We start from the raw sequence: 15,099 nt of genomic DNA on the forward strand, positions 1-15,099 counted from the left end.
AGTCGCTTTAAAAGACTCATTTATGGACAAAATGTCACGACAAGAAGGATAAGAGGGAGACAAATGTAATCGAGCTAATGAAATGAAACGCACATTAATTCATCCTGCAAAGCGAGGTCAGAGCTGCATTCAAGGTCAGATCAGTTCCTGGAGTTTGTCATACAGTGTGTTATGAATCGGTCGGCCCGGAGCAGGAAGTCTGCTAAAAGGGGGAACCTTTTCAAAACCACCCATCATCCCATGCTGCTCGCTGCTCTGAGTTTCACTGGCCGGAGCTGCAGCATTCTCATTGGCACGTCATCCGAGTTTCAGAGATGACAACCCCACAGTAGCTGGCATCTCTTCTCTCGTCTCTTTTCTCCTCACATCTCCTCTGAGAAAAATCCCTGGCAGGGGAGAAATCCAGAGGAATGGAAGAACCGAACCAGCGAGGACAGATAATGAGCTTTTGTTTTTACAGTTGTTGCGGTCCCACTTAGCACCGTGTGTGATTTGGGCTGCATTTTTGTGTCATTTTTGAGTCGTGAAATTTGAATTCTGATAAATTCAAGTTTTGTTGCCTGTTTAATCGTCAGGTCAAGTTACAAGGACAACATATTTGTTAGTGAAGGCTTTGTCTCGAGCTTTATGACCAGATATGCACGTATTATGTGTAAGTGAGAAGTTTTAGTTAGCGTTTTTTTTAGGGATTGACTTTGAACATTACCACTTTAAACAAAAAAACCTCAGTTAATATTCACAATTTGTGTCAGCAGGATTTATAAGAATTTACATAAAATGTATTGCTAAAATCAAATCATCACACAATTTCCAATTTCAAACTTTGTTAGGCTTCAATGCAACTGACCGATTGCAAATTGAAGCTCAACTTAGGGGTAATTGAGGACCAGAAAGTCCAAATTACCACATTCGTTTTGGACAATTATATTTTTGCCCAGACTAAAGGTGTAGAGATGTCAGTATGGTCAAAATTTAACTCGGTGTCAGTGTAAATTTTTGTTAACAGCTGCAGAATTGCCCTTTAAAATTTTAGTTTTGCATTGACAGGGGCCCATTGCATGATGGATCTGACCCATTCGCCCTCGATAGTCAGAATGCTTCATGCATCCCAGCTCTTTGTGCAGAGACTGAAAATCACATCCAACTTTACAAATCGGGTGATAAAAGCCTAATTGGCCTAAAGTGATTTTCTCCTCATTGTTTTTTTCACCTCGACTTGCACCATTCTTCTCTTTCAGTATCTAAACTGCCTTTCAGTGTAATTATGCACAGTATGCATCACTACAGTAATAAGAAACTCAGATGTGAACTTTGCCCTCAGTCGCCCCCAACTATCCTCGGCCCGCTGTGCTGGCCAGTAACCATGGCAACTGGCACAAAATTAATTTTCCTGAAATTTGGCCGTGGCTTTTGGAAAAGAGAAAAAAAAACACAAAAAAAACAGTTGTATTTGCGGTGCACGCTGTGAAAACACATCTTTCATATGGTGCCAGGGAGCCTGAGAGACTTTGTCCTCTGTACAAATATGAGTGGCAGCCTTTTTTCTAGCCCTGAGCAAACATTACAGGCCTTGTCATCCTCCTCCTCCTCCTCCTCGCTGGAATGAAGGTACCGTGGGACTGCATTCTGTAGACACAGTGTAAAAAAAGGGAACCACTGGCACTGAGATTGATTTGGCTTTAATTAACCATTGTACAATGATGCACGACTTTTGCCAAACAGCAGGCGTGATTTACGCCTGTGGTCAAATATGGGTAACACTTCAGCCGGGACAGTTTGCTGTGAAATGTAGCACCTTAATGTTGATGTCAATCTGATATTTAGGATGTGAAAAGACAGTTGAAAATTCTATATTTCCCTAAAATCTGCTGGATGATTTTTGTAAAAAAAAATTTAAAAAAATAAATTAGGCTTTGAAAAGGTTTTGGCCTGGACCCTTTTTATGTTCATAAATCATTGTATTTTATCAAATGTTTATTTTCATTCTTTAAGTCATTCATACCCACATCTGCCCAAGTTTTTTTTTTCATTTTGTCATGTTGAATTCTTTATGATTCGAGTCTGATCCAAGTCCAGTTCAGGTGACGCATGGTACAAATACCCATGAATAAAAACAACTTTTTGAGTTAGCAGGTAATGAAAAATGTGTCTATTTTATATTCTTTTCCATCCCAATTGATTTTTTTTTCAGTGAGTTTTTAAATGCATCAGCTGCATGGTCTATGCATGCCGAGGTGTCCTCATAGTGGTAATTTAAACATATTCAAATTGCTTTTTAACATTATGAGCAATGCTAATACTTAAATTTCTTTTACATCTCTATTTTTTTAATAAGCTCTAAAACACAACTTCAAAGCCCTTTTTTTTTAAAAGCAGCACCACCTTTCATTGTTTATTTAGTTACTAAATGAGTGATATGTATGTTTTTCTCACTTCCTGTATGTGACCTACAGTCACTCTTGTCATTGTTGTCTTTATTGACACAGTTAGAATAAAGAGTCACTTTTCAATGTGCTGCTGTTAACTTAAGCTTGAACCCTTACAATGTCTGCCTGTCAGCCACAGGCCACGCCCCTTTTACCCATAGAAATTCCTAAACACATTGTTCTCAGCTGATTTGAAGTGTTTCCTTCTTTTAAGGAAAAAAGAGTGCAAACCACTGACTAAGCAGGACGCTCTCAACAATATCTCCTCCCTCTTCCACTGTAACGGGCCAAAGATCCCGCTGAGCTTGCTACCCGTCAATACTTTAGAAAGACATGAAAAAGAGGAAAGTATTAGCATATCAAAGACCAACATCTGACACCGCCCTGCCTGAACTTACAGTAAGTGGTTGAGCTCGGGGAGGAGAAGGTCTGACTGCAGGAGGAGAAGGTGGGAAAAGCGAGAGTCCAGCAGAGGAAGCTTATGGAGGATTTTAGTGCTGCTCATCAGTCACACGAGAAGAGTAGCCTGCACTCACAGGATGGGGATTAGGAGGAATATGAGGGGGCAGACGGTGGAGAGGAGAGCTCCGATTTCCGCCTCAGGCTCCGATTAAACCCCGCAATACACACATTGGAGAGATTTCAGTGTGAGGTCAAAAGTAAAAGGGTGAGAGAGGAGGTTGTCGTGAGAGGGTGGGAAGAATGAAAGAATATGGAGGCTGAAATGGGAGAGGAGTCATGTAAAATTTACCTGAATATTACATATTTCACCTTTTACATCCAATTTAGAGTGGAAGATGGAGGAAATTCACCATAAACTCTGTGACCAGACTGTGGACTTTTCTTATTCAAAACATGTTTCTAGAGCTGTTAAAGAAATTAGTTTTACCAGATGAAAGTCTAAGTGAATATAAATGACATTAAATGTAGGACTGCTGGTTCCTTCTCAGGATTATACACATTGAGTCATGTGACGGTCCGCTTTGCTTTGCGTTCCATGTTTGCTGCTCTATTTTCCTGTCTTTGGGGCTGGACCTGAATACAGCACCATCAGTGACATGAGACACACCTGTGATTGATAGTTTAGTAAAAACAAATTCTTTGGCGCCAAGACTTCACAAGTTGTGACATGTTCAATGATGTTTACAGAAATGTCAGAGGTCATGGAAGTTCATTTTTCATTGGCTGTTAAGCTAATATATTGTAATTTTAGTCATGTAGAGTTTGCCTTCTTAACTTAGATAACAACCAACGTCTGAGGAAAAGGTTGATCTTCCCAATGGCTTCATCTTTTTCCTCTGTGACTTTGCATTTCCTGCATTATGTTAACACCCTGTTAGCTTGCTAATTTGTCAGCCTATGTGGCTTCTAGACGCCGTCCATGTGTATAATTTTAAGTTATTTGTTTGCAAGATGAGAGGACAAAGGTGAGCCATCTCATTTTCTAAAAGGCTGAAAAGGGTGCAAGACAATACATTTCACTTAATGATCTATATCGTCAAATATATTAAAAAGAGAAATGGAAAAAAGAAGGAAAAAAGTAGGTTAAAAGTAATAAACTCCATTAATTAGATTAATACTTTGATTTCAGATATGAGAAAACTTACCAAAGAAAAAAACTTGGGTAATGATTTATAATGTTGGCAAGTTATCCCATTTAAAAAAAATTGTACTGACTCAAATTGCAACTAAGAAAACAGCCTGACGTGCAGCTCTTGTGCTTGGGTAAAATCCTACTTTCAGAGAAACAAATAATAGAGAGAGAGAGAAAGAAATGTAAAGAGTGAAAGAGCGAGGAAGAGCACGTTCAGTGTCGAGAGACTAGGTGATGCAGCGGGCAGGTGATGGCATAAAGTACGGCCCGCGGTCCAACAGGTGCCGTGGTAAAAGGCAGCGCTGACAGACAGGAATGGAGATGAATGTTTTGGTGTCGAGGCTCTCCGCTTGCTCCGCTCTGCTGTCAATGAGGTGAAGACAAGCAGGAGAGAGCAGAACAGTGGAAGAAAAAACAGAGAAAAAAAATTATTGTTGGCAGGGGAGCAGGACGGACTGTGTTACAGCTGTAGTTAATAAAAGGCGCAGCAGCATTGATCTGAGTGGGGGGAATTTCTCCACACATCCTGCCCAGCTAAAAGGCCACTGAGCTCCCCGTGCTTCCTGATTTAAGCACTTAATGAGGAACTGGGGAGAAATTTAACTTCCAGGTCTCCCGACTTGGATGCTGTCCTAAAAATAAAAACAGATTTTTTTTTTTTCTTTCCCAGTTCGTTCATGCTTATATTCCCAAGCTCACCTGCCACTGCTTAATGCAGGCAACTGTTTTTGATTTTTTTTTTTTTTAAAGGGGGCACAAATACATTTTGGCCACTAGGGGGCAGAAGAACTTGAAAACATTGTCCTTGATTATCTTCACTGATTACCTGTTGTCTAATTAGTACGTGTTGATTTACCAAAAAACATCACTGGAATTAAAATCAAGAAAGACAAAGCCATGTTTTATCATTTAATTGCAACCCCCTCACCAAACAGAAATCTTAAAAGGAAAGGTATTTTTGCCATAATTCCTGCAAGTCTATAATATGTTTCTGCAATATGCCATTTACATACCATAAACAGGAAAAAGAAAATCCTAAAAAAATGTATTAGACAGCAAGAAAATCTGCCAACTGAGCGACTAACAACAACTTGATAGCATCTATGTCAACTAACATAAATATAAGTTCTCTTAAAATCCTGTGACCATAAATGAAACTTCAGAAAATCCGTATTATGATACCCGTTTATTTTTCTTTCAGATTATTTAGAAAGGAAAAAACGACCAAGAAAGGTCTAAAAACCTTGAAATAAACATGCTGTAAATGTACAGATTTTTAACTTACATTACAAATGCACTTTGAGGACAACCTAATCTACTGTCCAGTTCACAAGAAATGAAACTTAACCATTCTTGCAATCAGCACCACGTGGTAACTTGTGTAGTTAATGATTTGCAAGTTAAGGCCATGTAGCCTGGTGACCTGGTGTGCACCAGTGTATTTATAGCTTTTGATTTTGAAACATCGCCACGTTTAAGTTTCGCTTCCACCAGTGATAAATCTCCTGCGACACGTCCGTGCTCGTAGCTGCTCGAAGAAGACATGGCACCAACACTGGTGAGTCCACTGCTGCTGACTTCAACCATTACTTAAGACTTACTGTATATTCTGTGGTGTTTATACATGTTATGTGCTTTTACTTTCTAAAAATTGTAAATGGTTTTCTTTTGGTGCTGCATGCAGCACATATTCAATGTGCAGTTCTTCAGAGATTATAATTTCAACAATAGGCCCACGAATCAAATTTTATGCAAAGTGAAATTGTACTTAGAAAGTACATTTTTAAAGGAGACATTAAAAGAGAAATGAATTAAAGCAGTGACACAACAAGTGAGCTCATTTTTGCTGATTATATTTCTTGGTCCACACAGTTTTATTTTACTGTTTACTGTGAAAGCTGTCGTCTTTTATTGCTTTATTTTTTTGTATCACTTTAGTTCGATCATGATGCAAAGCCAGGGGACCTGATTGAGATCCACCGTGAGACGTATGAGCACTGGGCCATCTACATCGGAGGAAATGAAGTTGTTCATTTAATTCCTCCAAGTAAGTGAATCGTTTCATTTACTGAATTTACCAAAAAAACAAATCATCACTGCCCGACTTTCTCTACATGGACCATTCATTTTGAATTTAAGAAGAAATCACATTATTAAAATGATGATTAACCTCCTTTTTCGTCTTTCTTCCTTAAAGCGAACACAAGAGAGGGTTTAGGCGCTTTGGGGGAGTTGTTCACGTTACTCGACAGCAGCAGAGCGCAAGTGAGGCGTCAGAAAATATGGGAGGTGGTCAACTCCAGCCATTTCGAAATCAACAACCACCTGGACGACAAGTACCAGCCTCGTGAGCCTCACGTCATCGTGAGGGAAGCCTGTCAGATGGTCGATCGGGAGCATATGTACAACGTCGTTACTCACAACTGTGAACACTTTGTCACGGAGCTACGATACGGCAAGTCAGAGTCGCGGCAGGTGAGCGTTTATATGTCTGTCTAATACTGACTCTTTTTATCTTGAATGATTACTTTGGGTTTTAATGTCTTACTATTGCAGAGATCTATGTTGTAATTTACATACAAACAGCATTCTGTCCTGAATTTGAAATTTACAGGGAATGACAGAAAATAAACAAGCACAGACTTTAAATAAAAGTGGACAAAGCTCCCGAGTCTGAAAAGGGAGGCCAGTGTGGAAGTGGATCAACTGCAATACGACCGATGGCCACTAGAGGTTGTCTCCAAAAAGCTTCCGGCTCCATAGACTCCCATTCAACTTTTCTCAGGAAATACTAAGTCAAAAAAATTGTTTCCACAAAGCATTATGGTGCCCTCAAAAAGCAGTATTTTTGCGGACGTGTCCGTTTCATTGACAGGCCTGGGGTGCAGTCAGGTTTCCACCATAAACCCATAATTCAAAGCTAGAAACAACTAAATATAACGGAGAATAACGCTCAGGATAAAAGGTATCAAAAGTGAGTCTGAAAAAAATATTTTGATAGTAATATTGTTTTGTCAAATATGAATCAGGTTTGTTTAGGTACCGTTTATTGTATCTACTTTAACGTTTTTGTCTACATGTCCATATGAGCCATCTATACATCATAGTAAAACTTGAGGATAACAAACTACAGTGTTATGTCAACAAGATATGTCAATATAATCAATCAGTAGATCAAACTATTAGAACAGATATTCTCCTCATAATTTTTTCACTGAAAGAAACTGGGAGAAACAAAAGCCATATTTTCTATCTGAAATCCTTTTATCAGAGCGATGCACGGCCCGGTGTGCACCTGTACACTCTGGATGAGTATATCATATAAGCACCTCATTCATTGTAACAATACACAGATCAAACACAATCTATTACAACCGATAGGAAGCAGATGTGGCTCTGAATAAATTGTGATTATGCGTGATTAACAAGCTGATTTGCAAGTTTAAAAAAAAAAGGCTCGTTTCATCAGCCCACTTAGTGCATCTGTCACCTTCACTCTGCTGCAACCATACATAAACATCCCAAAATGCAAAAGCAGACTTCTTATAGGCCACAGAGGATGCAGGGTGAAGACGGCTGGATTTTAAGTTGGCTTTAAAATAAATGAAAATCTACACTTTACAATTAATTTTGTTTTACGTATGTCCGTCATTGCTGCAGGATCGTTGGCCCCACTGAAGTACAACATGTAGCATGGCTGGATGTTATAAACTGAGATACCAATGAAACATCAGTTTACAACACAGTCATTTTTTTAAACGTTAACAAACGTATTCGAATTTTTTTTTTTTTTTTAAATGGCTCACACTTCACTGTACTTCACATACAGTGGAAGATAATACTTTTTGAATGAGGGTGTTTTGGAGCCAGAGGTTTTTGGGAGGCAGCCCCTAGTGGTCCTCAGTGGTATTGCACCTGCACCAACATGCTTTCCTACCATCAGCTTGGAACTTACTTGCATAAGAATATAATCACAAACTTAACTTTTTAATCAATAATTCCTTGACCTTGAGCTTGTTTGTTGCAGGTTCAAACGGCCGCTGTGATTGGGGGCGTGGCCGCAGCAGGTGTAGCCATTGCGGTTTTGGGTGCAGCTCTGTTTTCCGGTTTGCGCAAAGACGACCGCGAAAGAAGAAATCATAAGTGACAGCAGTGAGGCCGCGAAATGAAAGGATCATTCCGCAGCTTGGGTCACTTCACCTGGCAGTGATTATAGTTTCCACTATCTGAATAATGAAAATGTTAGTGCAACACTGTCAGCAGAAAAAAAAGAGCTGAAGACTGTTGTGGGGAAACAATTCTTAGCAATATGAGAAATAATTTTTTTCAAAGGAAATGTGCATCCCTTGGATTCATTTCTTTTTTCAGATATGATTGATTTAATAAGACAGTTCTTGAACTTAAATAAAGACTTGAACTATTAGCTGTAAATGTACAAAAATGTAAATATGTTAACGAATTATATTTTTAAATATGTAAATTTGTCAATAAATAAATGATAATCTATCAGAGAAAAACTGTGATGCAGGTTATTTTCATTTTTGTGCCGATTTTTTTTTTTTTTTTTATTTCAACATTTTATATTCTTAATATAACTGCATCTGTACTTTGACCAAAAAAAAAATACCAAAATGATTGCATGACCTAGTAGTGTGGGTGAAATAAGACACGGTAGGTGCATGACTCCAACACCTCAGCGTCCAAACATTTACTGGATGCAACAAATGTTTTCTTGGCAGCAATCACGACTGACAGAGAAGCGCTGAGTGCAAAGCAGAGAGCGTAACAGTGCAAAGGCAAACAGAGCGCGCCCAGAGAAACGGGAGAACACTCTGCAATGTTTTCCTTAAGGCCTAGTTATGAGCTTAAAGGGTGTTTATCCCCCATCGCCTCTGTGCGAGCATTGTGCTGCATCACAATCCACCACTGTTCACATGTTGACCCCTGCTGGAGTGGAGGCAGGTGGAGCGGAGCAGATCCACACATGATCTACATGCTGCACGTGTGCACGCTCTCGATTCTGTATCGTTGTGTGTGTGAGCTGACAGCTGAGTGAAGGATCACAGTAACACACACACACACACACACACACACACACACACACACACACACACACACACACACACACACACACACACACACACACACACACACACACACACACACACACACACACGCACGCATGTTTGTGCAGCTATCCATGTTAGGACATTGCATTGACTTCCATTCATTGTTAACAAACTCAGTCTACACCTTACCGCTAACCTCAGCCGGGATCTTACAAAATATGTTGAGCCTCATTAGGACTGGAGTTTTGTCCCCATAAGGATTGCTGGTCCCAGTAAGGTCAGTCTTTATACCAAAATAAGGACCTAATGCGGTCACAAAAACACACATACACACTCTCTCTAAAGTCCCTCCCACCCCCCAAGCTGGAGGCTCATGAAGGATCAGCTCTGCAAAAACATAAATGTAAATTTTTTTCAACTAATATTCTAGATCCTTATAGTTGGAAATTTTGCATTTGCCTTATCAAACAGTTTCCATTACTTTCCTGAAATCAACTACAAGTTCGCGTCACTTCATGTTTAAATAAAATGAATAAAAAAAATTTAATTGAGAGAAACAAGCCCATAGATTTGACTTTTAGGCATCTGCTCAGAAATATGTTTCATTTCATGTATCTGAATAATAATCTTAGAATGTTAATTAGCTACACTATCAACCGAACTAAAAACTCGGTAGGCAATTTGTCTAAATTATGAAAAACAAAAATAGAGGAAAACTCCAATCTGAGGATAAATTGGATGTTTTTTTGCAGTGTAGAAACAAGCCTTGGGGCCCAGGGCCAGGCCTGTAAAGCTGCTAGCAGGTGGGGGGGCAGCTGGGCTTGCCCGGTCCCCAGAATCAGCACAGCACCCCACATTGTTCCAGAGGTCACCGCCTGAGAGCTCCATGAAATCCAGGGTGGGCTGCGAAAACTCGGGCCATGGGACAGGCTCCAGAAATAATAAAAACCTCATACTCTCCACGTTTTGGGAGTCGGAGCGAAGAGCTTATAGTGGCTGATCATTAAGCTCAGAATCAGCTCAGGAATAATCACCATGCATAACAAATGTGCAGCGATGTCACTTGGTGGCACTGATAGAGAGACATCATGAAAACATGTGGGATTACAGAGCCTCAAACATGTTTGGATTTGATTTATCTTCACCACTGAGTTCATTAACCAGAGCTTTTACCACCCACTTCCTCCGTTTTCATCACCAACTTTATGGACTGTTCATGTGCTATCATTGGCAAGAACCTTTATTCTGCCTGCTGCCAGATAGAATTTGTCCGACCATTACAGTCAATAATGGCTGCAGTCTGACATCAAAAAGAGACCCATTTTTAAGCAATAAACCCTAAAGACTGATATATAAAGCCCGGAAATGGATCCAGTTGACCTGTAAAAAACCAACCAACAAGAGACAAACTTTCATGTCGATTTTTTTCCTCATCTTTAAATTGCTCTACCTGCTTTTGGACGTCTGCTCTTTGGGTCTGGCACGTGTGGAAGTGAGCTTCAAAGGCGATTCACTCTTCTGGCTACTTGCTTGAAGTGGTAAAAGCTTGAAGTGAGGTTCCGGTGCTCAGTTTCTACTTTACCTTTTGGTCATTTCTTTGATGTTTTTTTTTTTTTTCTCCCATCTGTCAACCGTGACATCTCTTTACTTGAATTCTCTGCTGATAGCGTCTGAGCTCATTGGCGAGCCCTTTAGCCGAGGTGCTCGTGGTTGCTGTTGAAATGTCATTTTCTCTGAATTTTGGTGTTGAGAGCATCTGAGTTTGTGCTTTGCCACATACTCCCACGAACAGCAGACATTTGGTAAAGGTTAAAACAACCTCTCCCCACATCCTTTCAACATTTGCAGTCATTTTTGTTATTTAATCAAATCAAAAATCTCCCTAGTCCCTCTTACTCAAGGGGATTGGTCAATTGTACAGATGTGAGAAAGTTAGCCAGAGTTTTCTTTGGACGTTTTTACACCGGAGTCCGGACCAAGACTGTGTTGACAGGTCATCATTGTAAATGAGAATTGGTTCTCAATTGATTTTACCTGGTTAAATAAAGGTCATATATATAAGAATCGACTCAGGGTCCTTGTTGTAGTTTTACTGTAAGTGTTTGTTTTGGTTTCACACTGTAATTTTGTGAGTGCTCTAAAGAACCTTGCCTGACCTACCTTCATCCTGTGGGCATCACCTACGTCTCCCTATACCTGACATTGATTGGTTTGTAGACCGGGGAGCGTTTGATGTAATCGTGTTGTCTATTTGGCCACTTGCCTTTCCTTTTGGATTTATTTCGTTGCCACTATCCTTTTATTATTATTTTTATTGCCAGCACTTAGTTTTAACATTTTTATTGCCCTTTTTTTCAATTTTACTTTTGATTTCTTTGTCCGACCAAATTACAAATAAATACTCCTCTATCTCTCCCCATGTGTGCTCTTTTGGTTCTTTTTCTTCTTCTATTGTGTATTGGGTGACGATTGCCTGCTTTAACTTCCTGTAATTGTTACAAAAGCCCTAACTATTTAAAGAGTGTTTTCACACTGAAAAAACAAACAAAACAATGGTTTAGTTTGAACCGGACTACGACCACCTCTTTTGGTTGGACCAAATATTGGTACTTTGGTCCGAAGAACCCGTCACACCTTTTATTTTATTTCAGACCAAACTGAAAAATCAGACAGTCCGGACCAAACAAAGTAGCTGTGAAAGCACCCTTATTCTCCACACAAAACTACAACTTTTACTTTTCCTGCTTACAAAAAAGTGCAACACGGTGAATTCCTTTGAGGAGGGACATCTGACAGTCTTCTGAACTCTATTGTAGCTACAAACACTTCTGTCTTCAGATGTGTACAGTCTGTTTCAACCACAGCCTGGCTGTAAATCTGCTCATGTTTTTTATGGCCATAATGATGTACAAGCTAAAGCAGAGGGAAAGAATGCCTTTCGAAAAGCAGATGTAAAAGCTTGTGTGGATTGTAAGTAGGCTTCTATGATATTTATTGTTAACAGACAAATTTCTAGGACTGTGTTGAAATTTCGAAGCACTGCAAGACAGGGAGAATTACATCAGGGACTAGCAGACGGCAGAATTGTTCCATCTGATAGCAGCATGTGTGTCGAGGTGGAAAAATAAATCTGGAAGGTATCCCAATAGACATAAATCTGGGATTGAGTCCTGAAAAAGCTGCCAGGCAGCACCGGAAAGGACTTTCTTGGTGTTTCCGGCCTACGACCAGAAGGTAGACGGTCTTGCACGTGTACCTGTGAGTCTTCGGTAGAACTAGACTTTAGGTTTTGCTCATTAACGGAAGAACTAAGGTGATCTTGGGATTAACAAGTTCTCTACCAAAAACATGTTGACAGTTCTGCCTCTGGTTAATAGGAAGATAAATGATTTCAGAGATGCTTTACCATGGAGCTTAATGGACTATAGAAAAGTCACAGTTACTAAAGAGGGCTTATTGTGAGTTTCTATTGTGAGCTGGGCTTCGAGGCAGCACTGAGCCAACATGAACAACTGCAGCCAGTAAGAGCCGGAGCAGCGTGTGATAAAAGCGGTGTGACAGGGAGCCGTGGAGGCCAAAAAAACCAACTACCTTTGGTGTCCGTGTCACTTGAGAATATATGGTTTCCCTCTCTGCGGCCTGTCGCCGCTAACTTCTCAAGTCTAAGTCCCCCAAAAAGGCAGACGGAGGAGTGGCGGTGCCAGGAGTTGCCGTTAAAACCCCCAAACTTCTTCCATTCAATACAAAGATGTCATTGAGCCTCGTCTGTGCACCTGCTCGAGTCGTGGAGGAGATGGCAGAGACTCTTCCTGTGTGTCCGAGGGGGCGACGACATACAGCCACCTTTCTGCTGCAAAACAAGCACTGACAAATAGCGTTAAAAGATTCTTTCTTTTTTTATCCTTTCAAAAAGGGCAAACTGCTGCCATGCCAGATAAGTCAACAAATGAGGGCCAGTGAAACTTTGTTCATCGTGTGAGGGGCTTTTGTGCGGAGAGCGAGGGGGGAAAGAGTTGGAGGACGATGGGGAGGTGGAAGTAGGACCACATAAAGCAGAAAGCCAGGGGGACGCGGTTTTGGAAGTGGCGGATCGGACCACCCGAAATGTAGGGTTTTCTGGGCGCCGATGAGCACTCAGGTGGTCGAAACACCTCTCCACACACACTCAAACACACACTCACACACACACACACACACACACTGGGCTTACAATGAGGAAACTGTTTCAGGCTCTGCCTCAGAGGCCGCTGGCAGGGAGGGATTTGAATAACAATGGGCCGGGTTAATGATGTTTGTGCCGTTAAAGATACAAAGTCATTACTAAAAAAGCCATTAGGCCTCCGAGTCAAAGGGAGTTAAAGTGGTGTTTTTTTTACGCTGATTACTTGCAGCGAATTTTAAACAGAACGTTGATCAACACAAACAGAGCACACGTGGCTCAAAGCCCCATTTTATATCAGGGTATCTGTATTTTTCTTTGTGTTTTGACTGCTTTTTTTTTTTTTTAAGCTTACGTGATAGTAGCTTGTTTCATGCATTAGCCGCAGCCCCTTTCAGGCTTTTCACCTGACTTCACTCAGTTCCACTCATCATGTCGAGGCAGCACGCAGAGCCGAGTCGGCGCTGGCAGAAGGAGGCAAAAAAAAGCCAAAGGAGTAAAAAAAGAAAAAGAAAAAAGCTTTGAAGAAGACTGAGCTCGCAAAGCTGTATTTTAAAGTTGGATGGCACATCAGAGGCAGGGGCAGCTACAGTTCTGCCTTTTTAAGGGGCAATGTATGCTCACACTGCAGCATCCAAAAAGAGCATTCTCTTTAAAGCCAGGCAGAGTGAGACCAAACATTCACCACCATGCTCCCAGGCTAAATTATCCTCTGGATCACAAACACAGAGCCAGTCTCAGAGTCACGGAGACGAACAGAAGACGCCCGCGTCTGAGAATAATCAAATGGGACATGATTTCAGCTGTTATTTACATGCACATTATAGACTGACACTATCACTTAGAGCGACGTAGTGCAAGAGTGGAATAAAGTTCATTTCCTTCGCTTCCTTTGTCCTTGAAGCTTCTGTTTAATAGAGATGTGACAGGAAAAGATTATGAAAGTTGGACGAAAACAAGAGAAGCTTAATCGTGGAGTGCAGTAGTCCTGAGAATATATATATTTATTCTATGTTTAAAAGTTGCTTAAACTCCATTATAACAGGCACCCAATATTATAGATTGAAACTGCTTAAACTGCAGCTCTCAAACAGGAGATTCATTATTTTTAGATGCTTAAAATATATGCCTTTAATTTGAAAAATCAAAACAGAAAAATAAAAAGTTTAAATGTATCCCCACTGCGTTCGCCGCAACAACTGACTTTATACTTCATAGTTTGTTTTAATCACTCTGAACCACAAATGAATTCCTGCCGAGGTTCCCAAACTGTTCAGACCATATACTGTACCAAACCAATTTTCCCAAAAAACCACTTCCCACTGCAAATACCAAAAAAAATTATTTTTTTTTCATAACAGAAAATTGAAAAATTATGTGACCACGCTTGGGAAAGACTAAATAACAAAAACATAGGGTTACTGTTTTAAAATCAAATAATGCATTTGAATCTCTTGAAGTGGCGCCATAAGAACATTACTGATTCTGAATATCAGCAGGGGCCTAGCTTTAGATATTACATTTACATTTACGTAATAAGAGTAGATCAAACTGAGAAGAACTTCAAAACAGCACAACAGTGAAATTAATTTGAACTCCCATCACGGACGAGTGGCAAAAGGGTCAAACCGAACAAGTGAGTGGCACGAGGGTCAAACCGAACAATCGATGCACCAAAGACTCTTCTTTACTTACATATGTTCGTCCCACGTTTCTAAAATCACACCCAATCCACATTTTGAGAAAATATGACAATTGCAGGAGTCGGTTCTGCAGAATCCAGACAATAGAAGTAACAAATAGTTGAGTTGGGTAAAGAAACAATAGCTTGGGTTTGTGATTAAAGACCTG

The 15,099-nt window shown here is 40.3% G+C and overlaps 1 protein-coding gene across 1 annotated transcript; it reads left to right on the forward strand.

Annotated features, from left to right (window-relative positions):
- The first annotated feature begins 5,487 nt into the window (after positions 1-5,487).
- On the forward strand, positions 5,488-8,537 carry LOC138633371 (phospholipase A and acyltransferase 4-like). Its single transcript, XM_069719563.1, has 4 exons — positions 5,488-5,578; positions 5,959-6,067; positions 6,218-6,495; positions 8,048-8,537. Exons 1-4 carry the CDS (start codon positions 5,564-5,566, stop codon positions 8,165-8,167), a joined length of 522 nt encoding a protein of 173 aa, XP_069575664.1. The 5' UTR covers positions 5,488-5,563; the 3' UTR covers positions 8,168-8,537.
- The last annotated feature ends 6,562 nt before the right edge of the window (positions 8,538-15,099 follow it).

Source organism: Brachyistius frenatus, unplaced genomic scaffold (genome assembly GCF_029030835.1).
Source record: "Brachyistius frenatus isolate BFR_SWC_R1_liver_20210118 unplaced genomic scaffold, ASM2903083v1 Contig_217, whole genome shotgun sequence".
NCBI lineage: Eukaryota > Metazoa > Chordata > Actinopteri > Embiotocidae > Brachyistius > Brachyistius frenatus.

What these genes read in the sequence shown, in the direction of transcription:
- LOC138633371 (XM_069719563.1), top strand. An exon ending in TGTTCATTTAATTCCTCCAA is followed by an intron (nt 6,068 to 6,217) that starts GTAAGTGAATCG and finishes TCTTCCTTAAAG; the next exon opens with CGAACACAAGAGAGGGTTTA. An exon ending in GCAAGTCAGAGTCGCGGCAG is followed by an intron (nt 6,496 to 8,047) that starts GTGAGCGTTTAT and finishes TGTTTGTTGCAG; the next exon opens with GTTCAAACGGCCGCTGTGAT.